Source organism: Manis javanica, chromosome 3 (assembly GCF_040802235.1).
Source record: "Manis javanica isolate MJ-LG chromosome 3, MJ_LKY, whole genome shotgun sequence".
NCBI lineage: Eukaryota > Metazoa > Chordata > Mammalia > Pholidota > Manidae > Manis > Manis javanica.
In genome coordinates, this window is record NC_133158.1 from 2653952 (window position 1) to 2670884 (window position 16933).

The following is a 16933-nucleotide window of genomic DNA, read 5'->3' on the forward strand; positions in this document are numbered from 1 at the left end:
GGGGGACGCCCCAGGGGGGAGGCGGGCGCCCAAGGGTGGCGGGCTCCAGGGACTGGAGGAAGGCCCCTTCTCCCACTCATCGGCCCACATTAGATGGGCTCTCTGACCGCCCAGCCCTGACCTTCCCGCTTCATCCCTCCCTCCCCACGAACTTTCTGGCTTTGAACCCACCCTGTGAACAGGCGACCTTCAGCTTTGACTCCTCTTGGTTCCTTCACTCCAAATGCTCAGCCTGGCTCTGTGCTGACTAACAGCCCCTCCAACTGCCAGACAGCCAGTGAAGAGGAGCTGACATTTCCAGGGGGCACAGCCAGCCATCCCTCCTGCCCTATCACCCCACCATCCAGGTCCCCTGTGTCCATTTAAGCCTCCCGCCCAGTCCAGTAGTGCCTCGCCGGTCTGCAGCATTTCCTCTCGAGAGCCGGCAGCTTGTTCATTTTCTATCCACCCACCAGGCAGGGCTCGGTCTGTCTTGGGGCCTCCAGGTTCTATCATGGACACAGAGCAGTGGCAACAAGGACTGGAAAACTGAACGCTGGGAGGCTGTGGCAGGCAGGAGGGGCTTCCCTGGGTCAGGGGCAAAGAGTGATTTTTTTTTAATAAAGACTTTATTTGCAGATAATACAAAATAAACTACAGGACAAGCTACTGTGCAGGGGGAGGGACAGCTCCTCCACCCACAATAACCCCCTCCCCATCCCAGAATAACTTATGTAAAAAATTAAAAAGGCCCTAGGAGGAGGGAGGGCAGGGCTGGAAGCACTTTGGCTGACTAGGGCTGGGGGCTGGGAGTCCTGGCTGCCCTGTTCTAGGGCAGAGTGACCCTGGCTTGCCCCGTCCCGAGTCCTGGCCAGCAAGGAGGGGAGCTGCTGCAAGGGCAGCTGGTGGCTACTGCACAGGCACCAGGCCAAGGACTCGGACATCTGGCTCTGAGGGTGGGAGTAAGTAGGGTGGAAAGCGGCTTTGGGGCGGGCATGGGGTTGGCATTATTGCAGTGCTCCAGCCAGCTTCCTCGTGGCCCTGGATGCAGGTCGGCACCGGTTCCAGAGAGCAACCAGGGCAGACAGGAGCGTGGGGTCCTCAGAACGATGATGTTGTTGAGTCCACCACTTCGCGGCCGTTGCAAACGGCAGGGACAAACTGGGAGCCAGACCCTAGGGAAAGGAAGCCGGAGGTCCTCCGCCCGCAGAGGGTGGGCAGCAGGGCTGCAGAGGTTGCCTTCCCCCACCACCTGCCCTCTCCTGTCCAGCCTCACCAGGGCACTCAGCCCCCCCACCAGGAATGCAGCAACCTCAGGAGTGGCCCTGCATGGAGGAGCTGAGCCGTGAGAGGGGCAGGTGGGGAGGCCACCCAGGGTGGATGCTGACCTTGGCCGAGGCTGGAGCTGGCCCTGGTGGCAGTGCTGAAGCGGCTGGTGGGCGCACGGTGGCTCACCACGTTCTTCTGCGGCTGGAAGAGGATGATGTGCAGCTTGGGCGCGAACAGGCAGCCGAGCACCACGGAGCCACTGAGGCTGACGGACACACACATGGTAGTGGTCTGCACCTGCACCGGGGGCCAGGGGTGAGTCAAGCCCAAGGCCCGGGCCCCAGGACCCCTGCCCGGGACGTGGGCCAGCAGTGGGAGACAGGAGGCAACTGGCACCAGGCTGGCGAGCCCCACAGGAGTTCTAGGAATGGTGGGCTGGGCCCAGCGTCTGTGCCAGTGGGCTGTCTTCCCAGGGAGACCAAAGTGACTGCTGTGGGGGAACATGCAGGGGCGCGTGTAGCAGTGCATGCGTGCGGGTGTGCACGGGCATGCCAGTGTGGGGCACCGACATGAATGTGTGCGCAGGGGGAAGCCCGTGTACACACGTGTGTGCACCTGCACATACCAATGTGCAGGTGTGGGAGCACCAGTGCGTGTGTGTGGGTGCTGGGTGTATGGACGGGGACAGGAGTCCTGGGCTACCTGGGAGGGGCATGCAGATGGAGATCATATGCAAGTGCAGGTGTGTCAGAGTTAATCCCTCCCAGCCCTGTGGCCTCCCCCATCCAGGCAGGAGGCCCACCAGGCGCAGGAGCAGCCAAGCCCAGCCGCCCCAGGCCCCAGCACTGCCCACCATACCTCTGTCCTGGGGGAAAGGGCCTTTGCAGGGGCTCTGGTCTTGATTTTCCTGCTCCTTTAATTGTTAAGATTGTCAGTTCAGACCCTGCTCTACACAACCAAGCTGAGTGACCTTAGGATTGAACCTCCCTGAGTTTCCGTTTCTTCGTCTGTAAAATGGGGAGAGCCACGGAGTTTACTCCAGAGTCATGAGTCACCAAGATGACCCTCTTATCGTTCAGAGCACAGCTCGTCTGTCACGGCCTCAGAGGGGCCTTCCCTGACCACCCGATCTGAGGCAGCCGCAGCCCCTTGAGGCTCAGGAGGCCCACCGAGACCCTCAGTGTCCATTGGAACTTTGCTTGGAAGCCACCGGGTAGGGCATGGCTCTCACCTGCTCCACCTTCCATGCTCCATACCCAGGCCTCCTCCCCTCCGCTTCCCCTTTCCCGCCTGCCCAGGCCTCGGATCTCAGTCCCAAAGCTCCGGGGGCTCCACTGCACACTTTGAGGTTCCCACGGCTTCAGAGTGGTGGCTCTGGAGCCCAAACGGAAAACGACAGTATTCCGTTTGGGCTTTCCACCTTCACCTCTGCCTACCTTTTCACCGTTGGGACCCCCTCCCCAACTTGGGAAGTCAATGAGCAACCTCTGTTCTAATCAGCCTCCATCCTGGCTGCCCTCCCCCACCTTCACTGTTCTACCCAGACAATCCTGCCTGCCCTGCAGCGCCCAGGTCAAGGTTCCTCCTCCAAGAAGCCCTCCCTGATTCTCTCCACACACACACATACGCACACACCCACCAGCACATAACACACGTCCCTCTTCTGCACTTGTGCTGGGCCCCTCTGTCAACCTAAACCAGTCAGCTGCATTTCCTGATGATTCTTAACTCAATCCCCTCACCTACTAGCCCAGGAGCTCCCAAGAGCAGAGACCAGGTCTCCCCTTCTGCAGCCAGTCCCTCAGCGCAGCAGGACAGAGCCTGCGTTCAGGCAGACGTACTTTGGGACCCCCATTTCCTCCCAGGGTAGGGGATGACACGACACCCGAGTCTCAAAATCTCTTCTCAGCTCTAACTCCCCCACCTCCCTGGCCATTTTCCCAGGCCCCACTCAGCCTTCCCACCCTCCCAGTTCTCACTGGGCCACCACAAGGTGTTTAGTCTGGGTGAGCACTGAACCTGGTGGAGCCTCAAAGTTATCAGGAGATGAAATGAGAAACCAGGACACAGAAGGTCCAGTGTCCCACCCCCAACCTCTGGAGCAGGTAGCTCACCCGGTAGTCACTGGAGGTGACATAGAAGATGGGCAGGAAGGCCAGCCAGATGATGCAGGTGGTGTACATGGTGAAGCCAATGAACTTGGCCTCGTTGAAGTTCTCGGGGCACTTACGGGTCTTGAAAGCATAGAGCGTGCAGAGTGCGATAAGGAGCACATTGTAGGCCAGTGAGCCCAGCATGCTTGCATCTCGATGGTTGCAGCGCAATGTCACGACCTCCCGCCGCTCAGGGGCCGTCTCCTTGCCTGTGCCTGGTGCCTCCACCACCAGCCAGGCGGCCACGATGAGCAGCTGGCCCGAGATAAGCGCCAAGCAAATGGCCACCTGCGAGGCAGGACTGATGAAACGTGGCCGCTGGGCTCCCTCCCGGGCCCCCCCAAAGATGCGTGCTATGCGGTTGGTCTTGGTGAGCAGGGCTGAGTAGCAGACGGAGAAGGCAGTGCCCAGACCAAGACGCCGTAAGGTGCACACAGCTGTGGACGGCTTGGCGATGAGGACAAAGGTCATGCAGTAGCAGAGGAAGACGCCACCCAGCAGGATATAGCAGAGCTCCCGGCCAGAGGCCTTGACCACTGGTGTGGCATTGTGCCGCACGAACACACCCAGCACAAAGAGGGTGGCCAGGGCGCCTAAGCAGGCGATGGTGACAGGCCCCAGGGCCCAGGCATCACCCCAGCGGATGTACTCCTGGGGCAGCTCGAAGCAGCCGGTCAGGCTGGCATTGGGCCAGTAGCCCAGGCCGCAGTCGGCACAGGTGAACTCGTCCCGCCGGTACTCATAGGGCTGGCAGGGGATGCAGAGCCAGCAGCACACTTCCCCAGGCTGAACGCTCTTCACCTCATTCTGGAGGCAGGGCTCGCTGCAGCGAGAGGTGGGCAGCGGCCCGGCTGAGGACGAGGCCCACGGGATGAGGGTGGTGTCCAGTGTCAGGCCTTCTGCCCAGTAGCCTACCTTCTGGTAGCGGTAGCGCCCGCTGCCTGCCCGCAGGTAGGTGAAGATGTTGTAGCGACCAATACCATCCCCGAAGCGGTCAAAGCGGACCTCGTTGTGGGTGTCAGCTGGGCGGAAGGGGGCTGGGGTATGGGAGGGAAAGGAGGGTCGGCCCCTGTCTTGGCCTCGGCCTTCACCCTGATGTGTACCCAAACTCCAGAGCTGAGGCCACTCCTCGCACTACCCATCCACCCCCAACACGAAAGCTGGCTGTACCCACAGCTGCTTCTCTGAAGAAGAGGATACCACAAACCCCAAGCCCAAGCCCCAAATGGAACCCCACCTTAAAGGCACCTGCTCAAACCTAACGCCCACCCTGGCCCCCAACCACACTCCCAAAGCCCAGCCTTAGACCTGGTCTCCAGCACCTTTCAGTCCAGACCCCAACCTTATCACAGCATGCACCACAGCCCTCTCCCCAAACTAACAGAGACCCCCAGTGTTAGACTCGGTCTCATTGCTCCTATCAATGGCTACCATGGCTTTAGCCCCTGCTAGCCTCAATGCTGACCCAGCACGAACTGAGCTCCCACCTCAGCAGTCCCCTGTACCCACAGATGCTCACGCAAATGTGCTCAGCAGGTAGCTCACAGACCACTGCCACTCCCTACCCCACCCATGCACCATGAACCTCACGCTTCCTGGCCAGGCTTAGGAGGCAGGACCCCTGTGATCCGGGTCCCCATGAGAAACCCAGGTCCAAGCCGGCAGATGGCACGCTTAAGGCCCCGTAGTGGAGAGTGCAGCCTGGAGTACCAGGCAGGCCCCATGGCCGCCAGCCTCTGTCCTGCCTCTAAGCCCTCAAAATCCAACTCAGCCCCACCATGATTATACCCAGCCCAGTGGGCCGAATTTAGCCTTGCTTGAATGCCAACTAGGCAGGCCAGAGTTCACCCTAAGTCCTCCCCCACACTCCCACACTCAGAATGGCACCCTTACTGGAATCATTCATCTTAGCCCCCGAGCCAGCACTCCAAGCTTTGCCAGCCTGGCCACCTTCCCCACTGTGGCCCCAGTGATTTCCTTAGGCATTCACTTTTCTTAAAGCTGGAATTTTATTAAAATAACTTTTGGTTGTAGAGCCTGTGACCACCTTGAGTAAAAAATCAAGATTAGGAATAGAAATTTCCCCAGAATATGGAGTATCATCCTGACACTCATTCTCAACGCATCCTCATTCTGACTCTGACGTCTTCCTGACATGAAGGAGCTTGGGGCCTCCAGCCCTCCCTGCTGCATGGTAATAAAGAGGCAAGAGAGAGAGACAGGGCCAGGTCCAAGCAGGAACCAGAGCCCCTCAGAGGACCAAGCCAGACATCTCCCCTCTGGAAGGGCCTCAGAGAGTGGAATGTCAGGCCTGGCCCGGCTGGAATCCTCCCTGTCTAGCCACCCTTGCCCTAGCTCTGATGCCAGCCCCCTGACGTGCCCCTCACCAGCTGCAGACTCTGTTGTCCCTGCCAAGCACGGGCCCTGAAGGCCTGCTCTCTGCAACCCTCAAAGGCGAGCACCATTACCATCGAACTTGACATTGAGCACGAAGTCCTTGTAGAGGCGGCGCCCACTGACAGGCTGCATTGCATCACAGAGGCTGGTGGTGTTGGGGCAGAGGGCCCGGCGCATGTTGTGCAGTGCATGGGCCATAGCATACACTGCATTCACCACAAACATGATCTTGGACTCCTGCTCAAAAGGCACAGCCCACAGCGAGTGGGCTGCACAGTCCCACTGCCGGAAGCTGCAGCGGAACCTCTGCTCCCAGAACTCACGGAACCAGGGGTTCCGGCTGTTGTTCCAGGGGTCCAGGCTCCGGAAGTAGGAGGCAAAATCGCTGATAGGATAGGAGGCCAGCTCGATGGTGATGGCGCCCTCAGCGGCCCCCTCGCTGCCTGCCACCACACTCTCCAGGGCCCCCCAGCCATCGCTGGCCACCCAGGTGAAGCTGGCGTTGAGGCGCTGGGTGGCAGCAAGGAGCTCGCGGGCATCCTCGGACCGGGTGAACAGGACGGCCACGTGTGCGCTGGGCTTCTGCAGCAGGGCTCGCACCACGCCCTCAAAAGCAGCGCGGCTCATGGCACGGCCCACCTTCTCCGAGGTGGCCACGCAGATGTTACGAGCACGGGCCTCCAGCTCAAAGGCCTCGATGCCTGTCTCCCCGTAATCACCCTCAGATGCTACTGTGGACACATAGGTCCAGTTGAAGAAGCGGAGAATCTCGGCCATGGCCTTGGCTTGGAAGAAGTCAGGGGGCACCGTGCGGGCAAAGTAGTCATAGCGGGACTTGTCACTCAGCTTGGCACTGGTGGACGCATAGCTGATCTGTGGGATCTGAAACAGCCTCAGGAGGTTGGCTACCTGGCAAGGGATAGAAGGGTAAAGATCAGAGAGCAGGTCAAATGCTAAAGATGGGATCAAGGTGTTCATGTGGTCAGCCCTCAGCAATCCCTCTCCAAGACCTACATCCTGCCTTGCTGTCTGAGGCAGGGTGTTTTCTACCTCTTGCCAAGGGCTGGGAGAGAGAAGACTTAGGGTTGTGATGCCAGGGTCCTGAGCCCTGCTGATCTACCGTCTACCTTCAGACGCATAGCAGTAGCAAATACAGGGAGCCAAGGGAAGGCCCAAGTCCTGGGGCGGAGAGAGGCTGGCACTCAGCTGCAGAGGGAGGCATTAGGCAGTGTCCAGGTTGCTCGGGGCTCACTACATGTTTGGGGCAGGTAACCCTTCCCCAGAGTCAATCCTGACAGGATGATGGAGGAAGAAGAAAAGGCCCCCCCAGGAAGGAAGACCCAGATCTGAAGGTCCCATGGCACTGAGAGCCCAAGGGCTGGTCTCCAGTGGATGCCCGAGCCTGAAATGAACCAGACTTGCTGCTTACCCGGACTAGATGGCAGCGCATCTCCCACTCTCGGGTCCCTGGGGCCTGCCCCCAGGAGCGGGGTCCAGCCAAGGACCTGGTGGGACAGTGGGCAGCTGAGGGCAGGACAAGGCCCTCAGGAGGGAGCTAGGTCCTAATCGGCACCTGGGAAACAGCTTTTACTCTGATGGCCTCAATGCCCTCTGCTCCTGCACTTCCAAAGCCTGTGCCCCTGGGCAAGTTAGCTAACTTCCCTGAGCCTCAGTTTCTCATTCCTGCTAACAAGGCTGCTGCACACATAAACATGACAATGCATGTGAGGTCACAGCATCTGAAATATGAAAGATGACCAGGACTCGGCAAGAGAGAGAGGTGCCATGGGGAGGGGTCAGGAACAGACAGGTGCAGCCTAGGGTCAGAGGGCTGGGCGTTGCTTTGATCAGATGGTACAAGCAGCCAATGCTGAGGTGTGGCCCTGGCCCAGCAGGCAGGCAGCCTGGGGAGAGAGGGGACAGGAGGGAAGGGAGCTGGTCCTACAGGCAAGTGCCTCATTCCAGTGCCAACTGTGCAGGGGTGCTGGGAAGGCACCTCAAGACCCCTGAAGATAGCAGCAGGTGGGAGGAGGACACAGTTAGGGAGAGAGGACCCCACCTGGGCTAAAGCAGCAGGGTGCCCAGGGACACCTGCTGACCCCTTTCGGGTCCCTCACCTGCCCACCCCTCCAAGTCCTGTACCCTAAGGGACACTTCCCCCACTTCTACACAGTATACTTCTCTTCCTCCTGGGTCCCCCACCCATTTCTCTTTTCTGGGCTGCTATCTTTCACCCCTTTCCAATGCATAGAGAGATTATCTGACAGGCTTAGAAGCCCTTGGCTGAGAGGCCTAGGTTCATATCTCTACCTTGTGGACACCTTGACTTGTGGCCTGTCCCTCTCCAAGTCTCTGTTTCCTCATCTATAAAATGGGTTAATAATCATACCAGCTAAGGTTGATTATGCCCTTACAACTTGCCAGGCCCTGGCCATAACCTTAAGAGTGCCAAGTGTTATATGTTCCATTTTATAGGGAGGAAACTGAGGCACAGAAGAGAGAAACAATGCCCAGAGTCACACAGTAAGTGAGAGAGCCAGGATTCAAACCTAGAGTTCTGACGCAAGAGGCTTGGCTACTAAGCATCTCAGGGCTGTTTAACATCAGGTGTGTGTAGGTGCAGGTGCGTGTGCGTGGGCATATGCATGTGTGTGTTGGAAGGGGATGTTTTCATGGCCCAATCTCTAAAAATGGGCCCCCATTATTAGTCTTCTGTAAAAACTACTCAAAGAAAACATGTAGTCCTTCTTCCAAAGGGACAAGAGCAGCAGCCCAAAGCCCCTGCTCAACAAGAACTCTGGGCCCCCACCTCTAGCCTCCCTCCCCAGCTCCCATCTGGGCAGCCCCCACATACCTGGATGGAGACGTCACTATAGGAGCCACCGATGACACCTGTGATGGTAGCAGGAGTGTCACTGTGGCTGGCATAAGAGCCATCGGGGCAGATGTGGCGGGAGCCATCAGCACCTCGGCTGAGCGAGGCACGCACGAAGTCGAGTGCCTGCTCCAGGGCGTGTGTGTCCTTGGAGCAGCTATCGAGTATGTGTGCACCCAGGCGCACGCCCGGCAGCAGGCGTGGGTCACGGTTGATGCGGTCCAGTGCAAAAAGCATGGCCTCCAGGCGCTGGATGCCACGATGCTCATTGATGGGACCGCACTCCTCTGCCAGGCTGCCCTTCTGGTGTACTGGGAACAGCCCACCCAGCACCAGGTCCCCCTCCAGGGTCAGCACTTTCTTTGCTGGGCCCTCAGCTACAGCACCCCACAACAGTAACAGTGCTAGGAGCCCAAGCAGGGACCCCATGGCCCCAGAGGGGTGGGACGGGCTCAGCAGACCTGGGTCTCCAGGGGACAAGGGCAGAAGCTGCAAAAGCAGAGAGGAGAAAATAGGAACCAGGATAGAACAGACAGCCAGAGAGACGAGGAAGGCTCAGCTCCTGCAGAGACAGACAGACAGGGAGAAATGGACTCTTAGTGTGCTACCTGTCTGACTCTGCCTCCCCCAAACCCCTTTCCCAGGGACTCAGGAGCCCAGCAAGGGGGCATCACCAAGTAGGCTGAGCAGCTCCTGGGACACACCTTATCCTGTCTCTCGGCCCTGCCCTGATCTGGGTCTGGAGACGGGCCCTGTATTGTGCCCGTTCCAAACTCAGCAGACAGCGGAGGCAGATAGTAGGGGTCCAGGCAGAAGACAGCAGACGCCAGCCAACACCAATTCTGCTGCGAGTTGAAGAGCATCCAGACCTTGCACAAAGCTCCCACGACCACAAGTTAACACCTTTCCAGCCAGGTCAGTTACAAACCTGGGGTCCAGTACCCAGCCTGTGTCTTGGATTTCCAAGACCCGTGAGGGAAGAGGGAAAGAATAGCCTATAAAGACTAGTCTCCAACCCCTAGGGAGACTGGAGCCCGGATGGGTGCCCAAGGGCCTTAGCCTCTGGTTCTGAAAAGCCATCCGCACAGCCCCTGACTGAGGAAGTAACAGAGGCTCCAGGCCCTGGAAGTTATCAGGGAAGCAGAGCAGGAGGCCCCAAGGAGGGACACCAAAGTGGCACGGGTCTGTCTTAGTCCAACAAGGAAAGTAGCTGCGAGCATATGTGTGTGTCCAGGGAGGGGTGGCAGCCACCTGGTCTCAATCTCAACACAGGATCCAAGTGAGGCTTTAGGACACCTTAGCTAGTCTACGTAGCATGCTGTTTGTGACTCGGCCTCTGTTTTCAGCTCAAAACCGAGCAGAGAAAGCCACGATCACCGATCTCCCCATCCTCTGCCTCAGGGCCCTGTCCACCTGGCCTGGCCTTCCAAGCCCGCTCCCCCATGCCCTCTCTGCACCCCATTATTTGTGCCCCAGCTGCCCTCCCAGACACCCACCTCACAGGCTCTCACAATCACGCAGGCTTGGGGAGGCTAGGGAAGGGAAGCTGAGGCTGAAGGGTGGAGACTCATTTATAAGGACCCTGTGCCCTGGCCATAGACTGGACTCTTCACTCCGCCCCTCGGCTCCCCAGGGTTAACCGCTGGCTGGTGCTAGGGCAGGGGGACTGGCATCCTGTGGGTACCCTGAAAGAAGCAGCTCAGCCAGGCAAAAAGGAGAGGCAGGCAAGCACGGAGACCAACACAGATGGGGACAGAGACCCAGATGGGGGCCGAGGCCCAGACAGGTAAAGACCATGCGTCTCCAGCAGGGTCGGTGGAAGCAAAGCTGGGCTGGGGGTCAGAACCCGGAAGGGAGACAGAACCCCGGAGGCAGGCAACCCTGGGGCCTGGGCCACAAAATCCGGGCAGGGAGAGATCGGCCGACCGAGAAGCTGAGACAAAGAGAGGCACAGACAGAAAGACGGACCGAAGGACGGAGGGCGGGAGGAGGGAAGAGCACGGTGCAGGGCGAACGTTCTCTGGGAAAAGAAGGCGGGACGGCCAGCACTCTTCCCGCACCCCGGAGCTCCTGGCGAGCGCAGTCTGAAAGCCCTGTCCCGTCCCAGACGCCCCAGAACTCGGGGCCCGCAGGACTCCGGGACGCGGGGTCAGGAGTGGTAAGGCTGGCTGCCGCGGCACCACGGACTTAGCCTACCTGGCGCGGAGAGAGCGCGGCGCCGGCGCGGGGTCCAGCTGCGCTCGCTCGCGGGCTGGCTCGCAGCTCTGCGCTCCGCCAGCCGCCCCGCCGCTTTCAATCGCCGCCTGCCCCGCCCCCGGCCCCTCCTCCGTCCCTGCCCACTCCGGATCTCCGCTGCCCTCCGGCCTCCCCTAGCGACGCGGGCTCTGGCCCGCACCTCCGAATCCCGGTCCTCGCCGCCCAGAGCTGTCCGCCGTGTGGTGCTGAATCCCGTGCTCCGCTCTTCGCTGGAGCAGGTGCCGCTCGGCCCGCTTAGCCCCGAGGTCAGACTTGCGTCCCAGAGAGCAGCGAGCATGGGGCACGATCTACAGGCTGGGAAGGTCACTGAGCCCAGGAGGTGCACACAGTATGATGGGTTCCTGTCCGTGGGAGTGGAGGGGCTGGCCCTGGGGTCGCAGGGTACCAGTGGGGGGTAGGAAAGGGGACACCTGAGAGAGAGGCAGAGGGCTTACTTAGCTGGTTGCAGCATCCATCCCAGTCCTCGCATTCATGCTCCCCACCCAGGAGCTGCAACTCCGTCCACCTGCCAGGCCAGGGCCAGGGGCATGTCTTCAGCCCCATGTGAGAGCTGGGGCCTGAGTCACTAGGAGGAAGGGGCGGGGGTCAGAGGAAGACGGGGCCTCCTTTTCCTTCCTGTAGATGACCTTTAAAACTGCTACCTTCCCCCTACACATCCAGCCCTGACCTCCCACCCCTTTCCACTAATCCCCACTCTCATGTGCAACGGGTATTTATGGCAAAAAGATGTCACCCTGGGGTGGGGACTGCAGGGACAAGGTCAACCTTGAGGGACATGCTGGGGCTGGCAGAGGGGTCTGGGAGGGAGGAGGCTGGGGAAGAGGCTCCTGAAACACTGCTGCGTAGGAGGGAACAGGAGCTGGAGCCCGAGCAGAGGGAGGACAGCTCTGAGAAGCTGCTCTTGTCTCTTCCCTCCTGCAGCAGAATGGGGAAGGACGCCCCTGGGTTGGGGCAGTGAATAAAAGCTGTAGTGCCAGACTGTGCCAGAGGATCTGGGGAGGGGGCCTGCACTGTCTGCCCGCAGCATGCACTTATACTGCCAAGGGCCAAGGGGCGTGGCATCCCACATTCCCTGGCACTGCCCTTTCTTCCACAGGTGTCAGTAAAGGCAAGGCTATCTCAGACACAGGCTGGTGGGCACATGCCAGGCTCAGGCCCCTCTGACACACACACCTACATGTGCCTGTGGCAGTTGTGGGAGGGAGGGGGAGGGTAGTCACCAAGGAAGGACAGGCTTTTTCCCTGGGACAGAGACCAGAGGCCCCACTACACTGGAAAGAGCACAGCTGTAAAACAGATAAACACATCAAACCTCCACACACACAAACTCCATCACTAATAGGGGGTGAAGTGGCAGTGCTATCAGACAAAGCTGGAGAGACAGACGCACTGTCTTCCAGGTCTGGCTGCTCTCACCCTCTCTGGTAGTTGAGTAACTGCTCCTTGGGGCAGATGAGCGATGGGCTGGACCCCAGAGCAGAGATGTTGACTGCAGCAGGGTGCTGAGGTGAGCAGAGCCACACAGCAACCCAGCCTACCCAAGGCAGCCTCACAAGACACAGCACCATAAACATAGTGCCAGCCCGAGAAGCCCATTGCATAGCCCACAGCAAGAGGGCTTAACAGTCCTGCCGCAGCACAGCACATACAGTGATGCCCAGCAACGCAGCCGCAGCTCCCAGTTGTGCACGCAAGGCATATGCCCAGCCCTATGCACAGAACTATATGGGCGGACAGGGCCCCCCACTTAGCAGTACATGTAAATACAACCACACAAGCAGCAACACATGCAGAGCTGTAAGACAGCTCTACATACGGACACAGTCACATACATACAGCCGAAGACGTGGACATGTCCACATATACAGCTGTACTCGTATACACAGCTGCAGACATACAGCTTTATGTGTAGATGCAGAGCTTTACATGTAAACACACAACCACACACAGCTGTACAGACACATAGCCACATACAGATAGCAGTACGTGGACAAAGCTCCCAGAGGGATGCCCCCAGCCAGCCAGCCTCACACCCCTGGAGGGCTAGTTCAGTTAAACACACAAAGCACAGCAACACATGCACAAAGCCACCAAGCAATCCACACAAATACAGCCACCCCCACCCCAGGACAACCCGCTGCAGACCCAGAGGCAGGTGCCTGCAGGCCCCGCAGGGATGGCCTTGCCAGCGGGCCAGCAGACAGCAGCCTGAGCACAGGCACCACCAGACACAAAGGCTCCCTGGAAGCAGACAAAGGCGGTCTGTGAACCCCTCTCCTGAGCCCCAGGGAGCATGCCCTGCTCCACTGGTCCCACAGCAGCCTGGGGACCCTCTGGGGATGCTGCACTGGAGGGGCTACTGTTGGCTGGGGCCACAGAGCAGGGAGTGGAGGGCCGCCAACATCCCCTTCCTTTCCCCACCCCACGGTACCTGGCTGCACTCCTTTCCTCAGACTGGGGTGCTCCTGCCCACTCCTGCCTATTGCAGGGTTCCCCAAGATGGGACAAACAAACGCACAGCTCAAATCCAGGTGAAACAAGAAAATCATTTGCTTTATTCTGGGCCCTGGAATCTCCAAAGTGAACCTGAAAAGAGATGTAACAGGGCAGCAGCCCAGGGGTCTGGGTGCAGAAAACAGTCCCTGGCTCCTCTGGCCTTGGGAGCCGTGAGGGCAGTGAGAAGGCATAGGCAGAGGCCCTGGGCAGGCGGTAGAGGTCAGGCCTCGAGACCCCTGGCCCCAGCTGGCCTGAGGTGAAGGCAGAAGAGGGCTGGAGAGTCCTTGGCAACTGCGCGTGGCCCCAGCTACTCCTCGTCCCTCTCAGGGGTACTGGGTTCCCGGGGCCACTTGGCAGCCCCCAGAGGCTCAGCTTCAGGGCTCAGCTGTGGCTCCCCCAGTGGTCCGTCACCCTCCAGGTCCAGCTCCTCAAAAGATGAGCCGCTAGCACCTGACTCGCTGTAGCTGTGCTCACTGCGGGTGTCACCGTCGTCCCAGCCACGGCTGCTCACCCCAGGGGACAGTGTGGCAGCTGATGTCTCCCGGCTGCCAGGACCCACCTCCAGGCTTACAGAACTTGTGTCACTCATCGAGTCAGCTCCTGGGCCAGGAAGACAGAGCACAGGTTAGCTTGGAGCCCCATCATTCCCCAGGGAGAGGACAGAGGCTCTACCCCCAGCAAATAACTCAGCATACACAGCATGCTCATGAATAATAAAGCTTCCGGCTCAAGAGGCTCATTCCAGCTGCCCTCTGCCCTCTGCCCTCTGCCACTACTGGGGCTGCTGACAGGGCAGAGGGAGGGAACAGGGAAGGAGGAAGAAGGACTGCTATACACTCCTCTCCCTGCCTGACAGCCTCAGCTCCCTGCATTCCCATAAAGCAATCCTGCACCCCTTAACAGTCCATTAAGGGCCACTCAGCCCTGATGTGAGATGCTGAGGGTAGAACAAAGAGATGCAAGCAGTGTCCCCTCCTCCACCCCCACTGCAGGCCTGCAGAGGGGTTTGTCCACGGCCAGCTACAGACACTGCCCATAAAGCAAGAGGACAGAAGGACCAGGAGGCCACCCTCCTGCCCCCATGCAAGGCTCCCCACAGAGCAGCCATATCCAGGAAGTCAGCTGGCCCCTGGTCCCTGCCTCTGGCCCACACTGAGCCCTGAGTTGAGCCTGGGGCAGCAGTAGGATGGAGAAGCCGTGAGACACCCTCAGCCAGGCACATGGAAGGAGGGTGCTGGGATCAAGCATCTTAAGGGCTTTCTTCCCCTATGCCTGGGTAACCCAGAGGGGTCTTTGCCCCAACCACTAGTGGTTCCTGAGCCATGAAGCAGCAAAGGGGACCATGAGAGCACTCTGCTGGCGGTGGAGCACCCTGAGATGGGGCAGAGCTGGGCTGATGGTCCTTACCCCTTCCGGCCTGCTCCTCCAACCCCCAATATGTCCTCCACACACACAGCCCCTTCATCTGCCCTGCTCAGGAGCAAACTCCTCAATCCATTTCCCAGAGCAGAGCCACTGACAGCAGGTGGGAGTGGCAAGATCAGGCAAAGAGCTCAGGCCCACCGTGTGCAGGAATCCAGACTGAGAGAAGGCAGACATGTCCCCCTTCCTATGTGAGCCAGAGGGGGATGGCTGCTGAACATCACAGGTGAGGTGTGGGCCAGCTTCTCCAGATCCTGTGTCCATGGTGATAAGAGCCCAGAGCCAGGCACAGCTGGGGACTGCTTAGCATTTGGACTTAGCCTGGAACTCTCATTGAGCCCCAGCTGGGGAGAAGGTGGAGGTGGGAAGTCTTGGGGTCTTCCCCCTCAGTCCTGAGAAGATGCTCCTTGGGCCTACTGGCAGAGGTAAGGTGATCTCGGAAGTGCCAGGCTACTGGCTCAGGGCCCTCTTCTTATGAGGCCCCAGGATGGAGGCATTCAAGAGTGAACAAGGACTGTGCCCTGAATTATGGGTGGTTCCCTCTGGTCCTGGCGCAGGACTCCAGCCCCTCATTCATTCCACAAATGACAATCAGGGCAGCAGGCCAGAAAGAAGAAAGAGAGGCAGAACTTGCCTGTTCTACCCGCCTGCCCACCCCATGGCTCTCTTGTGGCCTGGGTGTAAGAGCCTGCCTGCTTGCCAGCCAGCATCTCCCTACTCCCCCAGCTCCTAGGTGGGGGTGTGATTGTCACACCAGGGCCCAGCATGTGAGATGGACAGCCCCTGGGGACACATGGACACATGTGGCAAAGGCGGGGAAGTGGTACCCCTCCAGCCCCACCAAGGCCTACATTAGAAGAAGTCCCAGAGTCCTGGGCTTGCATCCCAGGCAGGCCAGCACCTAAACGCCGAGTGCTACTGGGGTGGGAATGAAGCAACCACCTTCACCCTAGTCCCTCCCTCCTCACTGCCCACAGCCAGTGCAAGATCAAATATTCATTGCCTCTCTGGAGCTAAATAATACATCAATGTAATAACAGGCACAAGGCAGCTAATCACCCCCTTTCACCTCCCAGCCCATGAGGGGGCCCTCACAGGGAGGCAGGCAGGCAGGGACAGGACAGGCCAAACCCTGGGTGGCCAGCTGCCTACCACACACTGTTGTGCAAGCTGCATGTACCTGGCAGGCAGACACTCCGAGTCCGCCCCGGGTGTCAGGGTAGACCCTGTTGGAGGAGGGCAGACCTCTCAGCCCCCAAACCAGGAAGTGGGCGGGCAGCTGGTGGGGCGGACAGGCCGAGGAGCTGGGGTGTGGGAGCTATGGCTGCAGCCAGCTGTGGTGGGTGCCTGGCAGTCCTTCAACACCCCTGGCAGGCAGTGTTTGGGAGGGAAGCCAGTGGGGTGGGTGAGGGAAAGGGCGCAGACAGCAGAAGGAGGTCGAAGGAAGGTCAAGGCACCCCCGCTTCCTGCCCTGGGGACTGCCTGGGACTGCTGACCTTGTGCCACGTCCTGTGTCACAGCAGGGGCACAGAGAGTGCTGGACATTACCAGGTGGGTGAGAGCAGTGCCCCATGGAGGTAATTAAGTGACAGATGAAGTTAACTGTGCTGGACAGAGCCCCCAGGGAGTAGAGAATGCTTCCTGTACCCTCCGCCCCCGCCAACACATGTCTCTCTAGGGTGACCTTGGCTGTTGAAGACTGGATAGACAGAGAGGCTCCTAAAGAAGGAGGTGAGGACAGCTGCTCGCCTCCAGCCTCAAACCACTTGCACAGGCCACGGGCCTCCAGAGCAGCACAAGGCTCCACCAGCAGGGCCAAGGGCTGGACCACGTGGGATGTAACCACCAAGCCCCCTCGTCCCTGGGACAGCCCGGAATCACGAAGCTCAGGGCAGGGAGGTGGGCTGAGAGCAGGCAAGCAACCGACTGGTCTGGACCCGGGGTGTGAAGGCTGGCTCTGGTGGAAGGGGTAGGGCACTGAGCTCCTGGCTCCCCTCTGCATGCTCTCTGGTTGCTTTGTGGCAGGGAAAAGGCAGCTGGATCTGGCGGGTGGAGGGCTCTGTACTGTTGCCCTCCTTACATTCCC

General features: G+C 59.5%; 2 protein-coding genes across 7 annotated transcripts in view; both read right to left on the reverse strand.

The window, feature by feature from the left end:
• Positions 1-574: 574 nt before the first annotated feature.
• Positions 575-10952, reverse strand: GRM2 (glutamate metabotropic receptor 2). 3 transcript variants are annotated; one of them, XM_017679546.3, is made up of 6 exons: positions 10870-10952; positions 8653-9235; positions 5870-6707; positions 3363-4438; positions 1368-1545; positions 575-1154 (listed from the first exon to the last, which is right to left on the reverse strand). In XM_017679546.3, the coding sequence occupies exons 2-6, from the start codon at positions 9100-9102 to the stop codon at positions 1081-1083; spliced, it is 2616 nt and encodes an 871-aa protein (XP_017535035.3). In that variant the 5' UTR covers positions 9103-9235; positions 10870-10952; the 3' UTR covers positions 575-1080. The 3 variants fall into 3 exon arrangements, with proteins under 3 accessions (XP_017535035.3, XP_017535038.3, XP_073086747.1); XM_017679549.3 differs by lacking the exons at positions 8653-9235; positions 10870-10952 and adding an exon at positions 7228-7936 and having other exon boundaries at positions 576-1154; XM_073230646.1 differs by lacking the exons at positions 575-1154; positions 1368-1545 and adding an exon at positions 1784-2255.
• Positions 10953-13461: 2509 nt separating this feature from the next.
• TEX264 (testis expressed 264, ER-phagy receptor) overlaps positions 13462-16933 on the reverse strand; it is a 31321-nt gene continuing 27849 nt past the window's right edge. For all 4 annotated transcript variants that reach the window (XM_073230656.1, XM_073230655.1, XM_073230654.1 and 1 more), the window contains one exon: positions 13462-14025. In XM_073230656.1, the coding sequence (XP_073086757.1) occupies positions 13733-14025 (293 nt within the window). In that variant the 3' untranslated portion in view covers positions 13462-13732. The remainder of the gene's footprint in view (positions 14026-16933) is intronic.

Bases quoted from the DNA above. Each gene is read 5' to 3' on its own strand.
- GRM2 (XM_017679546.3), bottom strand. From the start codon at position 9,102: ATGGGGTCCCTGCTTGGGCTCCTAGCACTGTTACTGTTGTGGGGTGCT. The intron at 6,708-8,652 runs GTATGTGGGGGC...ATCCCTTGCCAG, and splicing joins ATAGTGACGTCTCCATCCAG to GTAGCCAACCTCCTGAGGCT. The intron at 1,546-3,362 runs GTGAGCTACCTG...CCCCCGGTGCAG, and splicing joins TCACCTCCAGTGACTACCGG to GTGCAGACCACTACCATGTG.